The following is a 26,577-nucleotide window of genomic DNA, read 5'->3' on the forward strand; positions in this document are numbered from 1 at the left end:
CTCTCAAGAGAGTAGACAAAACCCCCCATTCTCAGATGATGCTAAGAGATTTAGTTTAGGGACAGTGGGAGAACTCCATGTGAGGTTAGTGAAGGGTTCAGCTGCCTGGAGGCCTCTCGCTAGGGGAGAGTTTCTGAGGTGTCTGGATGAAGAAATCCACCTCCCCTTTTCCCATCACATGGACAGTCTCGAAGGATCTTTCTTTAAGGGAAAAACTTAGTGTTTAGGGGGGATTGTCAAGGTGAAAATATATTTTCTTATATATCTTTTTGTACTTTTATACTCTTATACTGTGAAACAATAAGTTTTTCCTATCTGCTAGTTAATGCAAATGTAATTGTATTTAAAGATGGCCGCCAGGGTTCAGTTTCGTTTCTGGTTTGTGTCTGGAGGGATGATTCATTTCTTCAGAATCGAAACTCAGGAATGTGAAGAAAAGGAGGAATCCACCAGAAGACGTCAGAACAAATCAGAAAGACTGCATGCTAGCTTAAACCCCGCCTAATGCACGCCTTCCCCTAACACTCAATATAGTATTGTGTATTTTAGAATAAAGCCAGTTGGTGTGACCGCTGCAGACATGTGTGGATGCACGGGGCATTAACTAAGTTTGAACCAGCTACCTGTCTGATTTATTCTTATCCGGTACCAGATGCCCTGCACACATATTAATTTGGAATGACTGGTGAAGGAAGGGTAATTGTCGTATTACGACCCCGACACCACGACAAGGTGTACCCAATCAGAAAGGTCCAATCTCATCTCTAGTATAAAAACCTCACCTTGTGTTAACTAAGAACCTTATGATATTTACATGTACTATTACTATTTACTTACTATAGGGTGTGTGCTCATTTTGTTTATTTCTAGGGTTTGGTCTATGAAACGGCCACAGTGTGAATATGCTCTTACACATTTCACGTATACCAGCTTATGCTCCGGCTCATTTATTTGCTTTTTGCTGTAGTTTCTTGTACTTTGCACGAACAGAGGTGTCGTTCCCCTTTCTAAGCTAGGCATTTCATCTATATAGCTCCTATGGATGGGTTTCGGAACTGTTGGGCCTTTGTCCTGCTCTGCCTTCATTCACATTGAGGTCGGCTGACACAAGGTGAGGTTTTTCTATTAGATACAGGATAGGACCGTTCCAATTGAGTACACCTTGTCACAGTGACATGGCTTTTTACATTTTTTTTTAATCAAAATAGTGTTAATTAAATACCCTATGATAATTACATGTACTATTACTATTTACTTACAAAAGGCTATATCCTCAGTGTTTTTTTGCTGGGTTTTGTCACCTGTTTCTATGTAGCACATATTCAGAAGCAGCAGAAGAATGGAGGACATTATACAGCAGTACTGAGTAGAGTAGCTGTGAATCCAGCTCTGGGAGAGATTTAAAGCCTACTAAAAAGTAGCAGCACCATCTGTGTCTCACTTTTGCTTCTCTCTCTTCCCCTTTCCATAAACGTCATATGGCGGCATTAATTTTAAACCTCAAGGAGCTCTCTTGTTTAGACCAAGACAGATAAGAGCATTTTTTTTAGCGTGAATGATAATGAGTTTAAAGAGGAGCTTTCACTGGGTCAAAAGTGTCCTGGCTTTGCTCTTATTTTCCCGCTCACCCTCTGAGTATGCTGTGTATGCATTTTTTTTTACATCCTCAATCTTGTTCAAAAGATATGGACCTTTTTATTTGGTGATAATTTTTATGGTCTTTAGTAAGGTGGGTGTTACAGGGTAGAAATGAAGAGACACCATTCCCCCCAAGAGCAACCTGTGAGTCTTACCACCTTGGTAAAACCCATAAAAATCAGCGCTGAATAAAAAGGTAAAATCTTTGGAACCATATGGCAGATTAAAATAAATAAATAAATAGGGGAGCAGCTTGAATAAAACTAGAGCAAAAACTTCCCACTTTTAACTTGGTTACAGGTCCTCTTTAAGAGTCAGCAGAGAGAAGAAGTGACCCATAAGTGGAGAAATAAATTTATTTCTCTGATAGGATAGATTACAAAGTTTCTTATAATTTTTTGAACTATTGATATATGCAAAGTTTGCTAAAATGATAAACACCATTGAATTCTTCCTGACAGCTAAAAATATTGACATGACTCTGCTAACCCTGTTCCTGTCTACACAGCAAAGCAGTTAAAGAACTAGAACTGTCTACTCCTTTTGCCAATATAAAAACTGCTTTTTTTTTCCTCTGGATTTTTTTCACCTTTTATCATATGAACAGCCATATTAAAAATGATCTACAGTATATGATAAAAACCTAATTTAAATAATGTGTCACTCTCTAATGGAACAATGCTTTGAACTCTTACCATGGTTGAAATCCTTCCACGAAAAAATTATTATAGCATGTTAAGGTGAAAAAAATGACACATAATATAATAAATAGGTAATTTGCTTTAAAATAGTGCTTGGTGTTTTTTTTTTAATGACTGCAAAAGATTTAATTTAATTTAAAAAAAAAAAAAAAAATGACACGTAAAAGCATTACAGCTGTCTCAAAAAGGTAATTAATTTCTGATAAGCTTTGCATTTCAATTCCTCGGCATTGATTAGGTCTCTACTTGATGTCAATGACCTGCATATGCTTTTTATATACACAGGCAAAAATTGATGCTTCGGAGCTTCTGCCTACCATGTGCCATTTATAATACTAGTATGTGGAAGACGGCACTTTGAAACCTTGGATCTTAGAGCCGAGATGCAACATCTACCTTTGCACTCCCTATAGCTACACCGCTGCAATAAAACATAGCTTTATCTAGTCTGCCCATTGCATTGATTGCATATCTGGTAAAACTCCGAGTCCTGCTACATTTGTAACCCTAGGATCCAATTGCTTTTATCGACTTTCTTAAAGGAATATGCCACATGCATGCGACCCCATGTTGGTATCTTTTTCGAAGAAGAAATAACCACAACGGACACACAGAGCAGTCACAGAAAGGACTTTAATTTCCCGCTGTACCCAACTGGCGTCTCTCTCCACAATGATATATGTGCTGCGGAGACAGAAGGCGACACACGTTTTTAATGTAAAAACTTGTGCTTGTTAATTCCAGATGATTTCTCTTCCTGCAAGGTCCCAGAAAGGCTCCTGATTTTGAGTAACTCAGAAAGGATCCAGACCAGCTAGATGTACAGAAGGTTTACGGTGTCAGGACCCAAACAATGTGGTCAATAAATCCCTCTAAGCTTCCCCTCTTCCTACTGTGTAGAAGGCCTTGTACAGTAGGTTTGGTGGGTATCGTGTCGTTTGTGCATATGTCCTGTTTCCCCCTGATGAACCAGCGTCTCCGTCCCCATTTAGAGGAAAGGTCACAGAGGGTTCCAGAAAGCTTGTGTGCTGGTCTCTCTCTTGGTTTAAGGCACTGCTTCAAGGGCTCAGCATTCATGTACCACAACCCAAGCAGAACTATATCCCTCGAGATCCCCAAACCAGCGGAAGGTGGGGCTCACGAGAGGGCAAAAATGTGGATCAGTTTTCCTCGGGGCAAGTTGGATGATCATGATGAAAAAACTCTTGGTTAGCTCTTGAGTATGATATGGTGTTTGTCTTGTTCTGCGTCATATGGCAACATTGGGTGATGGGCTCTAGAGAAACAGACAACATTAAGACCCTCAAGAAAGCAGTGCCAATGCGTCTTCCAAATCCATTGTTTACCAATGCAGAATATATCTGTACACTTCGAGGAATCAACGAGGTCCGCTCATGACACAGTACACCATCTACGACAACATGAACATGAGTTAAACTTGGCATGAACATAGCCTTGTATCCAAAAATTATTCTCTGCTCAGAAAGTGTACGGAGATATTAAACATGGCAACAAAATGCAGAACTTTAATAGAAAGGTTTGAGGTGCCCCTAACATGATTGCTGAGACAAAGTATCATAAGACGTGTCCCTCCATGTTACCTGCTCCGTCAAAAAACAAAGTTGTGAACTACTGTGCTATTCACACGGTGCTCTCTAGCATCCACTCTGTGCTGCTAAATGTGACTCTTCGATGTCCAAGGGCAGCTTCTTGGTTGTTTAACTCCAAGGCGGACATATGTCTCTTTGTCCGTGCCCTGCGAGGATAACTGTGGCTCTGGAACAAGGTATAGTCTCCATCAAAGGAGAATCTATGTTGATAAGTCCTAAGAGGAGCTTTGGGCCCTACGTGTGCTTGCCCTTCCGTAATCAGACATAATGAGGTGGTGGAGCCCAATGCGCTGGTCTCTGTCTGGTCTCCAGAGAGAGAAGACAAAAGAGCCACTGTTTGAAGATCACTAGATGTCTTAGTTCTCCTCTTGTCCATTTCCATCAGAGGAGCTGGAATAGGTGAACTAGGTTTGTTCTCCCCTTTACCAGGGTCTTTGCCCTCCATTGAGGGCTCTTTGGAAGCTGGGGGCAAAGGTTCATAGTTATTTTCTCCCAACTTGGCACAGGAATGAGCACAAGCCATGCCCTGTTGCCCATTTGTTTGAGAATACACATTACTGACCCTCGCTTTGCCGATTTCTTCCTGACCACTGTACACTTTATATCGGATCATCAGGATGATGATAAACACCAACACGGAAGCTACAATGATTCCACCAATGATGATGATCATAGTTCCACCTAGAAATTGGGTGTGGAGCGGTTGGCACTGTGCAGCTTCTTCTTTTGTATTGAACTGGACGCATCCCACCACTCGAGTGGCAGTGAGTGAAGTCATCCCATCATCGTAGACAGCCAGGACACAGAGGTCATACTCTCGTCCAGGAGCCAAGTCATTGACCAGGAAGCTTCGATTACTTGGTGGGATCATCCTGTATGCAGAAAACAGAAGAGAACAAAAATTTTCAATGCACTCAGAAGAAACATGTTCTAACATTTGTACATTAAAATGTTTACAACAGATGTATGATAAATACACGTAAAGAAGCAAAATACTGGCACTGATAGGGATGTATAATATTTATACGCAATGTCGGCTGAGAAGATCTCTCTTTGGCTGAGGGTTTCTTTTTATGAAGCAGTGTTTGAAAAGATGGGGGTGGTGCTTAGCAGAAAATACGTGCCAAGTCCAATAAGAATTATATAAAAAGAAAAATTGCAGCACTCACCCCGTATATTTCTTCAGATCTTTATTCCAACATACAAATCCCCACTGGGATGTGGCACAGTGAACGGCTTGGGCTTGTGAGGGGAGCAGGAATGTGCAGCAACGAGACGGACGACGGCCGTTTCACGCTTATGCGCTTCTACGGGTCCATGTGAGGTGGGCGTTACAACGTCATTTCCCTTTATGGGATTCAGACAGCTTAATAATTAACATAAATTTACATGCATATTTAACACCAGTGTGAATTAAAACCAACAACTTACTCGAACTGCACCGCTCAGTCATGCAACTTCAGGAAATGAACAATAGAATGCCTCAATTAGATAAATACCGATAAATCTATTTTTTCATTTAAACCCCATGGACCTTGTGCGTTGGTCCTTAATATCCACCTGGCTTCTCGCTGCAGGAGAAGCCTGTGGTGGTCCCCACCATATTTAGGGAAATTTACCTTTTCTAGTCCTGCAAATTTTAGGACATTCGGATCACCTGCATGCTGTTCCTGTATGTGTTTAACTAAACGCACTCTGCCTTTCCCTGTGAGAATTGAATTGTAATGTTCCCGAAACCGCACCATTAATGGCCTAATTGTTTTGCCTATATAATAGCGGTTGCAGGGGCACAGGATAACATATACAATAAATTTACTCCTACAGGTTATAAAGTCTTTGACAGTGTGGGTATAAGTTCCTATTCTTACAGGATTATCTGTTTTATGAAAAGTACACATACTGCAGTCACCGCATTTGTGATTGCCAGGTGGGGCAGAAGAACTAATCCAATTTGTACTGCGTTTTTCTACACGATTTTTTACAATTAAATCCCCTATATTTTTTGAACGTTTATATGAAAAGAGGGGAGTAGTATCTACGAAGTCTGCGTCTTTTTGAAGGACGTGCCAGTTTTTACGAATTATAGCGTGTATTTGGTTATCTAGGGGAGTATGTTTGAATATAAAAGGAAATCTCCGATTTTTATTACCCTGTTGTGCTCCTATACTACCTTCATCCGTTTTTTTGTTTTTGATTCTTTTATTATGTCCTTTTTCTAGCAGGTCTAATTGGGTGAGAGTGGCAGCGCGTGTCTCTGCTGCATGTAGCAGATATTCGGGATATCCCCTTGTTTTAAACCGCATTTTAAGTTCTTGAATCTGTTTTTTGTAAATGTCCTCACAGTTGTTTATTTTTCTTAATCTCACCATCTGACTAAATGGAATGCTGGATTTAGTGTGATGTGGGTGGGCGCTACTAAAGTGTAATACACTATTGGTGGCTGTGCTTTTCCTGTGTACACTTGTTATTATTGCACTATTCTGAACTTCCACTTTCACGTCCAGAAAATCCAATTCAGTACCCCCATATACTGACGTGAAACTCATGTTTTCATCATTTTCATTCAGGAATTTAATAAATTCCTGAAAGATTATTTCTCCCCCATCCCAAATTATGAAGATGTCGTCCGCAAAACGTAGAAAAAGACGAATGTATTTTAAGTAGGGATTTTGGGGTCCGGTGACATGCCTCTCCTCAAACGCTGCTAAAAACAGGTTTGCAAAGACGCATGCCACCGGAGTACCCATTGCGGTACCTGTCTTCTGGCGATACCATTTGTCCATAAATTTGAATGTATTATTGGACAACACAAAATCCAAACTATCAGTCACAAAGGATATGAAATCCTGATCCTTGTCCGTATTCGATAAAATACTCCGAATTGCCTCAATACCCGTCTGCTGTGGTATCCTAGTGTATAAACTAGTGATGTCGATAGAGGCCAAAGCGAAGGTTGGTTGCCATGTGAAACCTTTTAACGCAAGGAGAAAGTCCCCTGAGTCTTTAATGAAGGACGGAATTTCATAGACTCAGGGGACTTTCTCCTTGCGTTAAAAGGTTTCACATGGCAACCAACCTTCGCTTTGGCCTCTATCGACATCACTAGTTTATACACTAGGATACCACAGCAGACGGGTATTGAGGCAATTCGGAGTATTTTATCGAATACGGACAAGGATCAGGATTTCATATCCTTTGTGACTGATAGTTTGGATTTTGTGTTGTCCAATAATACATTCAAATTTATGGACAAATGGTATCGCCAGAAGACAGGTACCGCAATGGGTACTCCGGTGGCATGCGTCTTTGCAAACCTGTTTTTAGCAGCGTTTGAGGAGAGGCATGTCACCGGACCCCAAAATCCCTACTTAAAATACATTCGTCTTTTTCTACGTTTTGCGGACGACATCTTCATAATTTGGGATGGGGGAGAAATAATCTTTCAGGAATTTATTAAATTCCTGAATGAAAATGATGAAAACATGAGTTTCACGTCAGTATATGGGGGTACTGAATTGGATTTTCTGGACGTGAAAGTGGAAGTTCAGAATAGTGCAATAATAACAAGTGTACACAGGAAAAGCACAGCCACCAATAGTGTATTACACTTTAGTAGCGCCCACCCACATCACACTAAATCCAGCATTCCATTTAGTCAGATGGTGAGATTAAGAAAAATAAACAACTGTGAGGACATTTACAAAAAACAGATTCAAGAACTTAAAATGCGGTTTAAAACAAGGGGATATCCCGAATATCTGCTACATGCAGCAGAGACACGCGCTGCCACTCTCACCCAATTAGACCTGCTAGAAAAAGGACATAATAAAAGAATCAAAAACAAAAAAACGGATGAAGGTAGTATAGGAGCACAACAGGGTAATAAAAATCGGAGATTTCCTTTTATATTCAAACATACTCCCCTAGATAACCAAATACACGCTATAATTCGTAAAAACTGGCACGTCCTTCAAAAAGACGCAGACTTCGTAGATACTACTCCCCTCTTTTCATATAAACGTTCAAAAAATATAGGGGATTTAATTGTAAAAAATCGTGTAGAAAAACGCAGTACAAATTGGATTAGTTCTTCTGCCCCACCTGGCAATCACAAATGCGGTGACTGCAGTATGTGTACTTTTCATAAAACAGATAATCCTGTAAGAATAGGAACTTATACCCACACTGTCAAAGACTTTATAACCTGTAGGAGTAAATTTATTGTATATGTTATCCTGTGCCCCTGCAACCGCTATTATATAGGCAAAACAATTAGGCCATTAATGGTGCGGTTTCGGGAACATTACAATTCAATTCTCACAGGGAAAGGCAGAGTGCGTTTAGTTAAACACATACAGGAACAGCATGCAGGTGATCCGAATGTCCTAAAATTTGCAGGACTAGAAAAGGTAAATTTCCCTAAATATGGTGGGGACCACCACAGGCTTCTCCTGCAGCGAGAAGCCAGGTGGATATTAAGGACCAACGCACAAGGTCCATGGGGTTTAAATGAAAAAATAGATTTATCGGTATTTATCTAATTGAGGCATTCTATTGTTCATTTCCTGAAGTTGCATGACTGAGCGGTGCAGTTCGAGTAAGTTGTTGGTTTTAATTCACACTGGTGTTAAATATGCATGTAAATTTATGTTAATTATTAAGCTGTCTGAATCCCATAAAGGGAAATGACGTTGTAACGCCCACCTCACATGGACCCGTAGAAGCGCATAAGCGTGAAACGGCCGTCGTCCGTCTCGTTGCTGCACATTCCTGCTCCCCTCACAAGCCCAAGCCGTTCACTGTGCCACATCCCAGTGGGGATTTGTATGTTGGAATAAAGATCTGAAGAAATATACGGGGTGAGTGCTGCAATTTTTCTTTTTATATAATTCTTATTGGACTTGAGATGTATGATAAATAATAGTGTCATAGTCAGGCCCGACAATATTCATCCTAAAGGACCTACACAAGACAGGCCCCTTGTGGTGTCTTGTCACTAAGGTCTATTTCTTTTGGGATGACTCCCATATAACTTATTAGATTTTATTATTGACGTGTTCTATATGCATCATAATAAAAAATGTTTAAAGGGAACCTGTCCTGTATAGAGACGCTATTTACTGGCAGGTATGGAATCAATCTGCAGGATAACAGAGTTAAAATCATAAATGGCTGCTATAGTGGAGCTGCGGCTACACGTAGAACATAAACTTACATCCTCCCTGCAGCTGCTCGCTTCCAGTCATCAGGGTGGTTGTAGGGAGCTGTAACAGTGTGGCCGTAATCTCTCCCCACATGCTCAACACATATGCCGCAGAGCACTCTCTCAATCAAAATGTCAGGGAGGGATTACAATGGCGATCATGGTATAGTTAAAGGTAACTGTTACAGCAACCTGCACTGCCTTGATGACTGGAAGAGAGAATATGCAGGGAGGATATAAATTAATTTTCTCCCCGTAGCCGCCGTTCCAGTCAAGCAGCCCAGCATGATTTTAACGTTCTTTACCTGCAGAATAGCCTTTCTGGACATGAAAAAACGTAAAGGGTGCCAATCATGAGCATTGGTGATGCCAGATTAATAACATTGGTGTGTATGGTAGTAAAACACAAGTTCAGACATATCTTCCTGGCTACAAACAGTTTATAGATAGATAGGAAAATCAAGTTTGGCTCTTTATGTAAACTAGACTGCACCAACAGCACATTGTTTCCAAGTAAAACAGTACAAGTAGGCCAAGGCCAGTCCAATTCCTGGGAAGTGCACCGAATGCAGGCCAACTGCCACCAAGAGCACCAACGCCAGGCCAATTCCTACCATGTGAACTAAGGACAGGTCAAAGTCTGACAAGTTCTCAATATTGTGAGTATGTCGATTATCTGCTATATTTTATGCCTAGCACCACCCTCAGAAATCAGTTAATCACTTGTCGGAGAATAATGCAGAGTATTAGTGCTGTATGCAGGAAACAGTACATCTTCATCGTGAGTGTCAAATCTGGCTAGTGCATACTTATCCTCTTGCATTATCCCATATGCTTAAAGAAGCGCTCCGTCAAAAATGTTATCCTCTTATTATATAGCACTGTGTACTTACAATTGCTCCTTTTGCCTTTCTACCCAGAGATAATTCTTCTCTTTTCCATTGGGTCTATGACATCACGTGATTAATAACTGAGTAGCTGAATCCTTCTAAGCTCTATTTAGAAATAGGAGGTCAATTATTCCTGCATGAGTCATCACTGCAAAAGTCCCTGGCAGGGCCAGGAGCGGAGGAGCTGGAGAAGGATTTTATGGTGGGGGATGACTCTTGCAAGAAAAAGTGACTTTCTGTTTCTACATAGAGGTTAGAAAAGAGAAGAATTAGCTAGGTAGAAAGGCAAAATGAGCAATTGTATGTACACAGTGCTGTATAATGTGATGAATGCAATATATTAAGAGGATAAAAACTTTGATGGGAGGAGGACTGCTTCTTCAACTGAGGTTTTTCCGTGCCCCTACGTTTTCTATTGCTGACGACTGGTCTACGTGAGGAAGAAAGCAGGAGATTCATACACTTGCAAGAGATCTGTGCACTTGCAGGAGATTTGTGCACTTGCGGAGGATTTGTGCATTTGCAGGGGATAGTCCTGACTTCGGGTGCACTTGCAGACTCATTTACATAAAGGTTCAAAGTCGATGGTAAATCCATTTGTAGGCAGAAAAATATTTATCAACTTGACTTTTACTACCCTATCCAGGAATAAACTTATCTTGGTGACCCTAAAGCTGTTGACAGGTTCCCTTAAAGTTTCTCTATGCAGATGGAAGATGGGTCCTCTGAATAATTTCTTTGATAGCTCCAAATAAAATCCCAATTAAGCTCCAAAAACTGTGAGAATATTTTACGTGATCATGGAAAATTGTAAGGAAAAAGTGTCAACTCAGAAAACTGGGCATGACTTTTAAACATTTTAGTATCTGGGCAGCCTATATTTTCAAGGGAATGAGTAAAGTCTAATGTTTTTTTAAGTATCTTTCAAGGTTCATTAGGCAGAAACGATAAATATTTGTGACCAGCTGGGAGTTTTCGGCAGGAAACCAGCAGAAGGACGAGGAAGAGAAAACAGGCGATTGCGGGACTCTAAACGCAATGGTATCGGCAATAAATCCCACTAATTTCACAAATCCAGAGAAGCAACTTGTGGATCATCGTTTAACCCTTTATTGAGCAAAGTTTCCGCTCCCAAATTTTGTTCAAACCTATTTTTATTATATATACGAAAAATAAGTGTAATAAATTGAACTGCACTTGAAGCTGCGCAGCTCTCACTGTATGACAGCGATACGGAAGGATAAAAACTAGATAGATATGGAGGATCAATAAATCACATGGGGCTGAGTTAGTGCAGCCGGCCGATTAATGCACATATTGCGGTCTACAGTCAGCAGTCTCATTACCTTCTGCGGGTTTTAAGCAACGTTAGTTTTGTTATTTTTCGTTCTTTGTATTTTGTGGATGAGAACAAAAGGATGAAGGAAAGGAAGAAAGAAAGAAAGAGGTAGAGAAAAAGAAAGAAAAAAAGAAAAAATATAAAGAAGGAAAGAAACAAGGAAAGGAAAGAAAAAAGAGAAAGAAAAAGAAAAAAGGAAATTAAGGAAAAAAGAAGGAAGTATGGCAATAAATTAGAATTATAAAAAGAAGAAAGAAAAATTGAGAAAGAACGAGAAAGAAAGAAAGAAAGAAAGAAAGAAAGAAAGAAAGAAAGAAAGAAAGAAAGAAAGAAAGAAAAAAGGAAATTAAGGAAAAAAGAAGGAAATAAAGAAATAAGGAAGAAAGAAAAATAGAAAGAAGGAAATAAAGAAGGAAGAAGGAAACAATAAAAGAAAGAAAGGAAGAAAAAAAATAGAGAAAGACGGAAAGAAAGAAAAAGAGAAAGAAAAAAGGAAATTAAGGAAAAAGGAACCAAATAAAGAGGAAGAGAAAGAAAGAAAGAAAGAAAGGAAGAAAGAAAGAAAGAAAGAAAGAAAGAAAGAAAGAAAGAAAGAAAGAAAGAAAGAGAAAGGTGAAAATAAAGAAGGAAGCAAGGAAGAATTTTAGAAAAATAGAAAGATGCAAGCCACAGAGTCCAGCCTCACACTCTGTGAGGCAAGATATTTACAAACATTGAATTTATGAAATGTAAACTGTATTTATATAGAATAAATTGGTCAGTCTTTGTGTGCTCACCAGCCATGACAAGGCGAATATTCACTGACTGGACCTTAACCTTTCTTTAGCGACGGCCTCTCCTAGTCCAAAAACCTACACATCTAAATTACAGGTATAATCCATCAGTGTTCGGTTTGTACTGTATATATTACGGTCACAGCAGCTTGCACATCTTCACTGCTGTCTCGTGTTGTCGGGGGGCGCTGGTCACATTTGTTTCTTTGCAGCCTACAATTTCCGGTTAGCTGAACACCTTCCATCTGTCTAAAGCTGTTTTTTATTATTGCTGGAACCCACTTATCTTTTAAAGTTCAAGACTTTTGGGCTGATAAATAAAAGTTTAGGATGTCTCTACGAAAAGTTGTGCCTTGTCGTGGCTGGTGGGCACACACAAATTGCACAATTTGAGCACCAGATGCCTTCATTTTAGTATAATCTATATGGCAGTAATACAGTGTACATTTCTTATATTCCGTGCATGCATCATTCTTTCTAGATAGATATCAAAAAGATAAGCAAACTCCTCATCCACTTAGACAGGTAACAGTATTATAAATGGCACATGGTAGGTGAGGAGCCTTTTACAGATTTTGCCCAGGACATTCTGATGATATAGAGAGTGATTCTGTGAGCTATACTGGGGGTCCCATAGGAGTCCTGTGCTTCTTTTTAGGTATGGCCCCGTGTACATGAGATCTGCCCTAGACCTACATTGTACAGGAGCTGTAAGCATGACAAGCTCACAACAAGGATCCAAGTCCTAAATGAAAGCAATAAGAATTTCCATTCATTGACAGCAGACAGAAATCTCGAAAATGCACATCATATATTTTCATAACTCTTCATTATACAATGATTAAGCTCTGTTTGTAGAAGACTGGAAACCTACTTTAATGAATTTAATTGAATTTATTATACGATGCGGACGGTCCATTGATTTCTATATAGAAGAAGAACAGTCTGTGGTGGTCAGAATACACAGTGAGAGAAAAGGGGAGTGGAGCAAAATCAATACCGTGAAAGCAAAGAGGAAGAGAAAAAGAAGAAAGGGGGAGGAAGAGAAGGAGAGAGAATGGCAGATGAAAGCAAATGAGGAAAGAGAGGGAAAAGAGAGAAGGTGTAAAAGGATGAAGGCAGACAAAGGAGTATGCAATGGGAAAGTGATGGATAGAAGGGGATAAAAATGGTGAAAGATGAAAAAAATACTGGGGGAGAAGAAAGGAGGTAGATCGGCAGAGATGGAGAGAGCAAAGGAGAAGAAATGAAGGGAGGAAGTTAGAGAGAGAATGATAGGGAGAGAAGAAAGAAAAAGTAAGAAAAAGGAAAGAATGAGGAAAAAGAAAAAAGTGGGAAAGAGAGAAAGGAAAGAAGACAGAAAGAAGGGTGAGAGAAAAGGGTAGAAGTGAAAGCAAGAAATTGAGAAAGAAAGCGAAATAAGGAGAAAGGAGAAATAAGAGAGGATAGGTTGAAAAAGAAAACATGAAAGAGAGGTGAAAGAGGTGGAACGGGGTAGAGGGGATAAAGTTAGAGAGAGACAATAAGAAAGGAAAAAGAGAGGAAAGAAAAACAGAAGAAGAGAGAAAGGGAAAGAGAGGGATGTGAGAAAGATAAAGTCAGAGAAAAATACCGAGAAGGTGACAGAAAAAGAGACAGAAAGAAAGACAATAAAAAAAGGAGAGAAAGTGATGGAGAATGACAGAGATGATTGAGCAGCTAAGGTGGGCTGGGGTACCATAAGCACTGGCTCCAGAATTTCCCCAATCATCACTGTTCCCCGAGGCTAGCCTAACAGTTGTATGATATTTACTTGTCATTCGATGCAACCATTACCCCCGACCACTAGCTTCCCATCCCATATGGTGCTCTAGGTGACCATCTAATCTGCCCACATTTTGTCCAATCCAGGTGGCATAAGATACAAATGGTGAAATCAAGTATAAGAACGTGAAAGGAAAAGAAACAATAAGATAGAAAACAAAAACAAGAGAGGAAGAGCAGGAGAAGAAAGAGATATGGAGCACAAGAGAATAAGAGTGTGCGAAAGATGGAGGAAGAGAGAAGACCTTTGGTGCCACGTACACCAGTGAGAACAAGAAAATATGTTAACATTGCTCCCAGACATGAGCAGCAGGAAACCTCTCAGTTCTAATCTTAGAAGAATAAATCAAGCGCATTATAATAGAAAACATAAGTGCAAAGCCTCCATTAACTGAGGTCACAGAGATGACTTCAGAGCAAGTAGATACCATCAGCATGTTTGCATATTTCTTCTGCTCCATGGTGTATATATGTTTTATTTTGGGATGACGGGCCATGGTGCCCTTTGGCACTGCTTCATGTCCGGTGCTATGATCAAACAAAGGAATGAGAGTTTTCTGAGTGACTGGGGAGGTATGGATGGCTGACCTTGTGCTATTTGAGGGATTTAGTGAGGTGTTGCTGATATACTGCACTTCCATGCCATCAGTATATGGTGATGGAGAAGCTATAAAAGGAGGAGTTGGGTGCTATTCTGAGGAGTATTATCTTACTGCATGAGGAGCAATCATGGATGCTGAAGGTCTTTGCAAGTTCTTAATCTGAGAACTGGTGATTAGTATGATGCAAGTTTGACCCTCTGTGGTGTGTACATGAGACTGAAACCTATGGCTGTGTAGGTGGTGAACCAGAGGTTGGGAGTCGAAAATGTGGCCTGTGTAAAACTTAGAGAGGGAAGTTTACCATTTTCTAACAGAGGTTGGCTCAGTGAAAGGTTAGGATGATGACCTCAAACCCAAGGACTACTATAGTTGAGTCCTGTTAGAAGAGTTTAGGAAGATCCCTGTAGGCTGGTCGATGAACACAGTGAGGGTGCTGCTTAGTGGTACAGTCTGGAACTAGAGATGACTGTATGAAATGGACAATGGGGGGCTGAATTAGGTAGACCCTTGAGAGTCAGAGCCAATTGGAGAAGGCTGTCCTTCTGTCTACAGTGTGTAAAATTAAAATGGGCCTGAAGTATGGCCCGAATGTCCTGGTTTACGTTATTTTGGAGAGAACGTGTATGTGGACAGGGTTCATTAGAGTTGGGTCTTTGTGAAGAGGAGACCTGAGTAAAATGACTGTTCTAACTGATCTGTGTTTTATCTTTTTTTTTTTAATTCAGAAACGATAAAGCTATCCCTCATCTGAGCATTGCAACCAACAAGTATTAAAGAGCTACCCCTCATCTGATCACTGCAAGCAACAAGTATTAAAGAGCTATCCCTCATCTCAGCACTGTAACCAACAAGTGCTAAAGAGCTATCCCTCATCTGAGCACTGCAACCAACAAGTGCTAAAGAGCTATCCCTCATCTGAGCACTGCAACCAACAAGTGCTAAAGAGCTATCCATCATCTCAGCACTGTAACCAACAAGTATTAAAGAGCTATCCCTCACCTGAGCACTGCAACCAACAAGTGCTAAAGAGCTATCTCTCACCTGAGCACTGTAGCCAACAAGTGCTAAACAGCTATCCCTCATCTCAGCACTGCAACCAACAAGTGCTAAAGAGATATCCCTCATCTGAGCACTGCTACCAACAAGTGTTAAAGAGATATCCCTCATCTGAGCACTGTAACCAACAAGTGCTAAAGAGCTATCCCTCATTTGAGCACTGTATCCAACAAGTGCTAAAGAGATATCCCTCATCTGAGCACTGTAACCAACAAGTGCTAAAGAGCTATCCCTCATCTGAGCACTGCAACCAACAAGTGATAAAGAGCTATCCCTCATCTGAGCACTGTAACCAACAAGTGTTAAAGAGATATCCCTCATCTGAGCACTGCAATGTTGTGATTCGGTTCGTGGGCTCCCCCGGTGGTCTCTTGTGGTACTGGTGTCCTGCAAGCTTTGCCTTCTCAGTTCACCTGTTCCTATCAGGATGTGGGTGTATCCTATTTAACCTTGCTCCTCAGTCATTCTAATGCTGGCCATCAATGTATCCAGAGTGATTCTGTTGCATGTTCCTGCTCCCAGTTTTCTGCTCAGCTAAGTTGGACACTTTAGTCCTTAAGTCTATTTTTGTATGTTTTGTCCAGTTTGCACTTATGTGAATCTCTGCAGCTGGAAGCTCTTGTTGGGCTGAAATTACCACTCCAGTGGCATGAGTTGTCACATGAGTTAAGGTAATTTCAGGATGGTGTTTTGAAGGGTTTTGCAGCTGACCGCGAAGTCCTCTGTTGTATCTTTCTGCTATTTAGTTAGCGGGCCTCTCTGTGCTAAATCTGCTTTCATACTACGTGTGTCTTTTCATCTGCTCTCACCGTTATTATATGTGGGGGGCTGCTATCTCCTGTGGGGACATTCTCTGGAGGCAAGCCAGGACTGTGTTTTCTTCTACCAGGGGTAGTTAGTTCTCCGGCTGGCGCGCGGCATCTAGAGACAACGCAGGAATGCCCCCTGGCTACTTCTAGTGTGGTGTGTAGGTTTAGCATCGCGGTCAGCTCTAGTTTCCATCACCCGAGAGCTTGTCCGTTTATTCTATGCTTCTGATGTTTCCTTGCCATTGGAAACCATAACAGTATGGCCAGCCCAAATGTTTAATCTATAGGCTGAAGCAGGAGAGAAAAGGAACTGTGTGAAACCTTTTTTTTTTTTTTTTTTTTTCTTCCTTCCTCTGAAGTTGCACTCCAGCTCTAATTGCAGTCTCCTGTTTTCCTCTCCTCTTAACCCCTGAATGGCTCAGACTTTATCTGTTGAAATATGGATCCCCAGAGTCTGGCTACCAATTTGAATAATCTTGCCTCTAAAGTTCAGAATATACAAGATTTTTTGTTACATGCTCCTCGGTCTGAACCTAAAATTCCTATACCGGAGTTTTTTTCTGGAGATCGATCTTGTTTTCTAAATTTTAAATACAATTGTAAATTGTTTCTTTCGCTGAGATCTCATTCTGCTGGAGATCCTGCCCAGCAAGTAAAAATTGTTATTTCTTTACTGCGGGGTGACCCCCAAAATTGGGCATTTTCATTGGCACCAGGGGATCCTGCGTTGCTCAATGTGGATGCGTTTTTTCTGGCTTTGGGGTTGCTTTATGAGGAACCAAATTTGGAGATTCAGGCTGAGAAAGCCCTAATAGCCCTCTCTCAGGGGCAAGATGAAGCCGAAATATATTGCCAAAAATTTCGAAAATGGTCTGTGCTTACTCAGTGGAATGAGTGCGCTCTGGCGGCAATTTTCAGAGAAGGTCTCTCTGATGCTGTAAAAGACGTCATGGTGGGGTTTCCTGCGCCTACTGGTCTGAATGAGTCCATGACAATGGCAATTCAGATTGATCGGCGTTTACGGGAACGCAAACCTGTGCACCAGTTGGCGGTGTCTTCTGAAGAGGCACCACAGAGTATGCAATGTGATAGCTTTCAGTCCAGAAGCGAACGACAGATTTATAGGCGCAAAAATCATTTGTGCTTCTATTGTGGAAATTCTACTCATGTTATATCAGCATGCTCTAAACGAACAAAGAAAGTTGATAAATCCTCTGCTATTGGCACTTTGCAGTCCAAGTTTATTTTGTCTGTAACTCTAATTTGTTCGTTATCTTCTATTGTTGCGGATGCGTATGTGGATTCTGGCGCCGCTTTGAGTCTTATGGATTGGTCCTTTGCCAGGCGCTGTGGGTTTGATCTAGAGCCTCTGGAAGTTCCTATACCTTTAAAGGGTATTGATTCTACACCATTGGCTAGTAACAAACCACAATACTGGACACAAGTGACTATGCGTATGACTCCAGACCATCAAGAGGTGATTCGCTTCCTTGTACTGTATAATCTACATGATGTGTTGGTGCTGGGATTGCCATGGTTGCAAACTCATAACCCAGTCCTTGACTGGAAAACAATGTCTGTACTAAGCTGGGGATGTCAGGGAAATCATGGGGACACATCTTTGGTCTCCATTGCTTCATCTATTCCCTCTGAAATTCCTGAGTTTTTGTCTGATTATCGTGAGGTTTTTGAGGAATCTACTCTTAATTCTCTTCCTCCTCACAGAGATTGCGATTGCGCCATAGATTTGATCCCTGGCAGTAAATTTCCTAAGGGTCGTCTATTCAATCTGTCTGTACCTGAACATGCTGCCATGCGAGAGTATATTAGGGAGTCCTTGGAAAAGGGACATATTCGTCCTTCTTCGTCTCCTCTTGGAGCGGGGTTCTTTTTCGTAGCTAAAAGCGATGGTTCTTTGAGACCTTGTATTGATTATAGACTCTTGAATAAGATCACAGTCAAGTATCAGTATCCTTTGCCATTGCTGACAGATTTATTTGCTCGCATTGAGGGGGCGAAGTGGTTCTCTAAGATTGATCTTCGCGGTGCGTATAATTTGGTGCGAATTAAGCAGGGGGATGAGTGGAAAACCGCATTTAATACGCCCGAGGGCCATTTTGAGTATTTGGTGATGCCTTTTGGGTTTTGTCAAATGCCCCTTCGGTCTTTCAGTCTTTTATGCACAATATTTTCCGTGAATATCTGGATAAATTTATGATTGTGTATTTGGACGATATCTTGATTTTTTCGGATGACTGGGAATCTCATGTTCAACAAGTTAGGAGGGTTTTTCAGGTTTTGCGGACCAATTCTCTGTTTGTTAAAGGTTCAAAGTGTGTTTTTGGGGTTCAGAAGATTTCTTTTTTGGGGTACATTTTTTCCCCCTCTTCTATTGAGATGGATCCTGTGAAGGTTCGGGCTATTTGTGACTGGACGCAACCGACTTCTCTTAAGGGCCTTCAGAAATTTTTGGGCTTTGCTAACTTTTATCGTCGATTCATAACTGGTTTTTCTAGCGTGGTCAGGCCTTTGACTGATTTGACTAAAAAGGGTGCTGATGTTGCAGATTGGTCTCCTGCTGCTGTGGAGGCCTTTCGGGAGCTTAAGCGCCGTTTTTCTTCTGCTCCGGTGTTGTGCCAGCCTGATGTTTCTCTTCCTTTTCAGGTGGAAGTTGATGCTTCCGAGATCGGAGCGGGGGCGGTTTTGTCGCAGAAAAGTTCAGATTGTTCAGTGATGAGACCTTGTGCGTTCTTTTCTCGAAAATTTTCGCCCGCCGAGCGAAATTATGACGTCGGTAATCGGGAGCTTTTGGCGATGAAGTGGGCATTCGAGGAGTGGCGTCATTGGCTTGAGGGTGCTAAACATCAGGTGGTGGTCTTGACTGATCACAAAAATTTGATTTATCTTGAGTCGGCCAGACGTCTGAATCCTAGACAGGCGCGCTGGTCGTTGTTTTTCTCCCGGTTTAATTTTGTGGTTTCGTATCTGCCAGGTACTAAGAATGTGAAGGCGGATGCCCTTTCTAGGAGTTTTGAACCTGATTCCCCTGGTGATTCTAAACCTACGGGTATACTTAAGGATGGGGTGATATTGTCTGCTGTCTTCCCAGACCTGCGACGTGCTTTACAAGAGTTTCAGGCGGATCGGCCTGATCGTTGTCCGCCTGGTAGATTGTTTGTGCCGGATGAGTGGACCAATAGAGTCATCTCGGAGGTTCATTCTTCTGCGTTGGCAGGTCATCCGGGAATTTTTGGTACCAGAGATTTGGTGGCTAGGTCCATCTGGTGGCCTTCCCTGTCTCGGGACGTGCGTACTTTTGTGCAGTCTTGCGATGTTTGTGCTCGGGCCAAGCCTTGTTGTTCTCGGGCTAGTGGGTTGTTGTTGCCCTTGCCTGTTCCTAAGAGGCCTTGGACACACATCTCTATGGATTTTATTTCTGATCTCCCTGTTTCTCAGAAGATGTCCGTCATTTGGGTGGTGTGTGACCGCTTTTCTAAGATGGTTCATTTGGTGCCCTTGCCCAAGCTGCCTTCCTCATCTGAGTTGGTGCCCCTGTTTTTTCAGAATGTGGTTCGGCTGCATGGTATTCCGGAGAATATCGTTTCCGACAGGGGATCCCAGTTTGTGTCCAGATTTTGGCGGGCGTTTTGTGCCAGGATGGGCATTGATTTGTCTTTTTCGTCTGCATTTCATCCTCAGACAAATGGCCAGACGGAACGTACTAATCAGACCTTGGAGACTTATTTGAGGTGTTTCGTGTCTGCTGATCAGGATGACTGGGTCTCCTTTTTGCCGTTGGCTGAGTTTGCCCTTAATAATCGGGCCAGTTCTGCCACTTTGGTCTCCCCTTTCTTTTGCAATTCAGGGTTCCATCCTCGTTTTTCATCTGGTCAGGTGGAGTCTTCGGATTGTCCTGGAGTGGATACCATGGTGGATAGGTTGCATCGTATTTGGGGGCAGGTGGTGGACAATTTGGAGTTGTCCCAGGAGAGGACTCAACGTTTTGCTAATCGCCATCGTCGTGTTGGTCCTCGTCTTCGTGTTGGGGACTTGGTGTGGTTGTCCTCCCGTTTTGTCCCTATGAGGGTCTCTTCTCCTAAGTTTAAGCCTCGGTTCATCGGTCCTTATAAGATTTTGGAAATTCTTAACCCTGTGTCTTTTCGTTTGGACCTCCCAGCATCCTTTGCTATCCATAATGTCTTCCATCGGTCATTATTGCGGAGGTATGAGGTACCACTTGTGCCTTCTGTTGAGCCTCCTGCTCCTGTGCTGGTTGAGGGTGAATTGGAGTACGTGGTGGGGAAAATCTTGGACTCCCGTGTTTCCAGACGGAGACTTCAATATCTGGTGAAATGGAAGGGCTACGGTCAAGAGGATAATTCTTGGGTTACAGCTTCTGATGTTCATGCTTCTGATTTGGTCCGTGCCTTTCATAGGGCTCATCCAGATCGCCCTGGTGGTTCTTGTGAGGGTTCGGTGCCCCCTCCTTAAGGGGGGGGTACTGTTGTGATTCGGTTCGTGGGCTCCCCCGGTGGTCTCTTGTGGTACTGGTGTCCTGCAAGCTTTGCCTTCTCAGTTCACCTGTTCCTATCAGGATGTGGGTGTATCCTATTTAACCTTGCTCCTCAGTCATTCTAATGCTGGCCATCAATGTATCCAGAGTGATTCTGTTGCATGTTCCTGCTCCCAGTTTTCTGCTCAGCTAAGTTGGACACTTTAGTCCTTAAGTCTATTTTTGTATGTTTTGTCCAGTTTGCACTTATGTGAATCTCTGCAGCTGGAAGCTCTTGTTGGGCTGAAATTACCACTCCAGTGGCATGAGTTGTCACATGAGTTAAGGTAATTTCAGGATGGTGTTTTGAAGGGTTTTGCAGCTGACCGCGAAGTCCTCTGTTGTATCTTTCTGCTATTTAGTTAGCGGGCCTCTCTGTGCTAAATCTGCTTTCATACTACGTGTGTCTTTTCATCTGCTCTCACCGTTATTATATGTGGGGGGCTGCTATCTCCTGTGGGGACATTCTCTGGAGGCAAGCCAGGACTGTGTTTTCTTCTACCAGGGGTAGTTAGTTCTCCGGCTGGCGCGCGGCATCTAGAGACAACGCAGGAATGCCCCCTGGCTACTTCTAGTGTGGTGTGTAGGTTTAGCATCGCGGTCAGCTCTAGTTTCCATCACCCGAGAGCTTGTCCGTTTATTCTATGCTTCTGATGTTTCCTTGCCATTGGAAACCATAACACTGCAACCAACAAGTGCTAAAGAAATATGCCTCATCTGAGCACTGCAACCAACAAGTGCTAAAGAAATATCCCTCATCTGAGCACTGCAACCAACAAGTGCTAAAGAGATATCCCTCATCTGAGCACTGCAACCAACAAGTGCTAAAGAAATATCCCTCATCTGAGCACTGTAACCAACAAGTGCTAAAGAGCTATCCCTCATCTGAGCACTGTAACCAACAAGTGCTAAAGAGCTATCCCTCATCTAAGCACTGTAACCAACAAGTGCTAAAGAGATATCCCTCATCTGAGCACTGCAACCAACAAGTGCTAAAGAAATATCCCTCATCTGAGCACTGTAACCAACAAGTGCTAAAGACCTATCCCTCATCTGAGCACTGTAACCAACAAGTGCTAAAGAGCTATTCCTCATCTGAGCACTGCAACCAGCAAGTATTAAACAGCTATCGCTCATTTGAGCACTGTAACCAACAAGTGTTAACCCTTTCATGATGAGAGGTATTTTCATTTTTGCGGTTTCGTTTTTTGCTCCCCTTCTTCCCAGAGCCATAACGTTTCTATTTTTAGGTCAAAATGGCCATGTGAGGGCTGTTTTTTGCAGGACAAGTTGTACTTTTGAATGACATCATTGGTTTTAACAGACTCGTATACTGGAAAACAGGAAAAAAAATTCCAAGTGCGGTGAAATTGCAAAAAAGTGCAATTCCACATTTGTTTTTTTTTTTAACTATGTTCGCTAAATGCTAAAACTAACCTGCTATTATGATTCTCCAGGTAATTACGAGTTTATAGACACCAAACATGTCTAGGATCTTTTATTTAAGTGGTGAAAAAACTCCAAACTTTGTTAAAAAAAGGCGCCATTTTCCAAGACCTGTAGAGTCTCCATTTTTTGTGATCTGGGGCTGAGTAAGGGCTCATTTTTTGTATGCCAAGCTGACATTTTTATTGATACCATTTTGGTGTAGATAGGATCTTTTGGTCGCCCGTTATTGCATTTTATTGCACTGTAGTGGCAACCAAAAAAAAACATGATTCTGGCGTTTTTAATTTTTTCCTAATTACGCCATTTAGTGATCGGGTTAATTCCTTTTTCATATTGATAGATCAGGTGATTCTGAAAGCGGCAATACCAAATATGTGCATATTTGATTTTTTTATTGTTTTATTTTGAGTGGGGCGAAAAGGGATGATTTGAGCTTTTATTTACATATTGTGTATATATATATATATATATATATATATATATATATATATATATATATATATATATATATATATATATACACTGTGTGCAGAATTATTAGGCAAGTTGTATTTTAGAGGATTTTTTATTATTGATCAACAACTATGTTCTCAATCAACCCAAAAGACTCAAATATCAAAGCTTAATATTTTTGGAAGTTGGAGTGTTTTTTTTTTTTAGATTTGGCCATCTTAGGAGGATATCTGTTTGTGCAGAATTATTGGGCAACTTAATAAAAACCAAATATATTCCCATCTCACTTGTTTATTTTCACCTGGTAAACCAATATCACTGCACAAAATTTAGAAATAAACATTTCTGACATGCAAAAACTACCCCCCCAAAATTAGTGACCAATATAGCCACCTTTCTTTATGATGACACTCACCAGCCTTCCATCCATAGATTCTGTCAGTTGCTTGACCTGTTTACGATCAACATTGCGAGCAGCAGCCACCACAGCCTCCCAGACACTGTTCCGAGAGGTGGACTGTTTTCCCTCCCTGTAGATCTCACATTTTATGAGGGACCACAGGTTCTCTATGGGGTTCAGATCAGGTGAACAAGGGGGCCATGTCATTATTTTTTCTTCTTTGAGACCTTTACTGGCCAGCCACGCTGTGGAGTAGTTGGAGGCATGTGATGGAGCATTGTCCTGCATGAAAATCATGTTTTTCTTGAACAATACCAACTTCTTCCTGTACCACTGCTTGAAGAAGTTGTCTTCCAGAAACTGGCAGTAGGTCTGGGAGTTGAGCTTCACTCCATCCTCAACCTGAAAAGGTCCCACAAGTTCATCTTTGATGATACCAGCCCATACCAGTTCCCCACACTCACCTTGCTGGCATCCGAGTCGGAGTGGAGCTCTCTGCCCTTTACTGATCCAGCCTCTGGCCCATCAAGAGTCACTCTCATTTCATCAGTCCATAAAACCTTTGAAAAGTCAGTCTTAAGATATTTCTTGGAACAGTCTTGATGTTTTACCTTATGTTTCTTGTTCAAAGGTGATCGTTTTTCAGCCTTCCTTACCTTGGCCATGTCCCTGACTATCGCACAGCTTGTGCTTTTTGTTACTCCAGTAATGTTGCAGCTCTGAAACATGGCAAAACTGGTGGCAAATGGCATCTTGGCAGCTTCATGCTTGATTTTCCTCAATTCATGGGCAGTTATTTTGCGCCTTTTAAGCCCAACACGCTTCTTGCAACCCTGTTGTCTATTTGCCATGAAACGCTTGATTGTTCGGTGATCACGCTTTAAAAGTTTGGCAAATTCAAGACTGCTGCATCCCTCTGCAAGACATCTCACAATTTTGGACTTTTCAGAGCCCATGAAATCTCTCCTCTGACCCATTTTGCCAAAGGAAAGGAAGTTGCCTAATAATTAAGCACACCTTATATAGGGTTTTGATGTAATTAGACAACACCCCTCCTCATTACAGAGATGCACATCACCTGATTTACTTAATTGGTAGTTGGCTCTCAAGCCTGATCAGCTTGGAGTAGGACAACATGTATAAAAAGTATCATGTGATCAAAATACAACTTGCCTAATAATTCTGCACACAGTGTATATATACTCCCTGACAGAAGTTATGTCGCTTATCCATGTTATGTAAATAAAAGCTTATAACCTGACGTTAAATTCATCCAATGGTTGTATAAATTATTCTTTTGAAAGCTGAAACCCTCCAAAATGTGGTTTCGGTTAAGAAAATAAATTGGCATCAATGCAGAAATATTGATCAGTTAATGGACACAGAATGGTCAGATTTTGGCAAGACAAAAGTTTTGTCGCCTGGTCATATGCACCCAATCCTAGTTTATATCCTCACCTGTGCTCAGTAAATGATTGATTAATTAGTGTATGTGTATAAAAAGAAACCCAGCACCCCAGATCTTCACTTGAACTGCAACTTGAGCTCTGACAACATGCCCAAAATCCACCCTGCGACCAAAGCCTGGATTATCAAGATCCACTGCAGAGGTGGTTGGCACCTTTAATGTGTCTCAGCGTCAAGTACAAAGAATTGAAAAAAGATTTGAAGAGACTGGAGATGTGTTTGACAAGCCCAGGTCCAGCAGACCCTGCAAGACAACTGCTCAGGTGGCAGAGCTATAACAGGCCTGGTCACCTCAAGTCCTTGTGTCAACTAGAACAGTTTGCAGGATTCTGCCTCGAAATGGCCTCCATGGTCGAATCAGTGCCCTGAAGCCAGCACTAAACAAAAGGCAAATAAAAAACCGTGTGGCATTTGCAAAGTCCCACAGCCTGATAAACAGATGGACGATGGAAAAGTGGCAGAAGGTGGATTTATCTGATGAATCTTCAGAAGAATTACACCACAGCCGCCGCAAATACTGCAGGAGACCTACTGGAGCCCGTATGGATCTAAAATACACCCAGAAAACAGTTACATGTGGTGGTGGAAAGATAATGGTCTGGGGATACATTCAGTATAGGGATGTGCGAAACATTTGCAGGGTGGAAGGCAATATCAATCGCCTAAAATATCAAGAAGTATTAGCTACCTCTTATATTCCAAATCATAAAAGGGGTCAAATTCTGCAGCAGGATGGTGCTCCATCTCATACATCCATCTCTACAACAAAGTACCTCCAGGCAAAAAAGATCAAGGTGCTCAAGGACTGGCCAGCCCAGTTACCAGACATGAACATCATTGAGCATGTTTGTGGTAGGATGAAAGAGGAAGCTTGGAAGACAAAACCAAGGAATCTACATGAACACTGGGAGGCATGTAAGACTGCATTCTCTGCTATTCCTGATGACTTCATTAATAAATTGTATGAATCATTCTTGAACCGCATGGATGCAGTCCTTCAAGCTCATGGAAGTCACACAAAATATTAAATATGACTCTAATAGCATCCGAACTTCATTCACCAATGTTATGCAACATATATTTGTATTTTAAGTTAATTATTTGTTTGAATATCACATTACTTTCTGTGGGCGACAAAACTTTTGTCTTGCTAAAATCTGACTATTCTGTGTCCATTAACTGATCAATATTTCTGCATTGATGCCAATTTATTTTCTTAACCTAAACCACAGTTCGGAGGGTTTCAGCTTTCAAAAGAATAATTTATACAACCAATGGATGAATTTAACGTCAGGTTATAAGCTTTTATTTACATAACATGGATAAGCGACATAACTTCTGTCATGGAGTGTATATATATATATATATATATATATATATATATATATATATATATATATATATATACACACTCACCGGCCACTTTATTAGGTACACCTGTCCAACTTCTTGTTAACACTTAATTTCTAATCAGCCAATCACATGGCGGCAACTCAGTGCATTTAGGCATGTAGACATGGTCAAGACAATCTCCTGCAGTTCAAACCGAGCATCAGTATGGGGAAGAAAGGTGATTTGAGTGCCTTTGAACGTGGCATGGTTGTTGGTGCCAGAAGGGCTGGTCTGAGTATTTCAGAAACTGCTGATCTACTGGGATTTTCACGCACAACCATCTCTAGGGTTTACAGAGAATGGTCCGAAAAAGAAAAAAAATCCAGTGAGCGGCAGTTCTGTGGGCGGAAATGCCTTGTTGATGCCAGAGGTCAGAGGAGAATGGGCAGACTGGTTCGAGCTGATAGAAAGGCAACAGTGACTCAAATCGCCACCCGTTA

At 41.5% G+C, this 26,577-nt stretch overlaps 1 protein-coding gene across 1 annotated transcript in view; it reads right to left on the minus strand.

Annotated features, from left to right (window-relative positions):
• Positions 1 to 2,224: 2,224 nt before the first annotated feature.
• The window catches only part of LRFN1 (leucine rich repeat and fibronectin type III domain containing 1), a 183,510-nt gene continuing 159,157 nt past the window's right edge, over positions 2,225 to 26,577 (minus strand). Inside the window, exon 4 of the mRNA XM_077285873.1 lies at positions 2,225 to 4,821. Coding sequence (XP_077141988.1) covers positions 3,981 to 4,821 — 841 coding nt within the window. The 3' untranslated portion in view covers positions 2,225 to 3,980. The remainder of the gene's footprint in view (positions 4,822 to 26,577) is intronic.

The sequence above is a fragment of the Ranitomeya variabilis genome, chromosome 2, assembly GCF_051348905.1.
Source record: "Ranitomeya variabilis isolate aRanVar5 chromosome 2, aRanVar5.hap1, whole genome shotgun sequence".
In the NCBI taxonomy this organism is placed as follows: Eukaryota; Metazoa; Chordata; class Amphibia; order Anura; family Dendrobatidae; genus Ranitomeya; species Ranitomeya variabilis.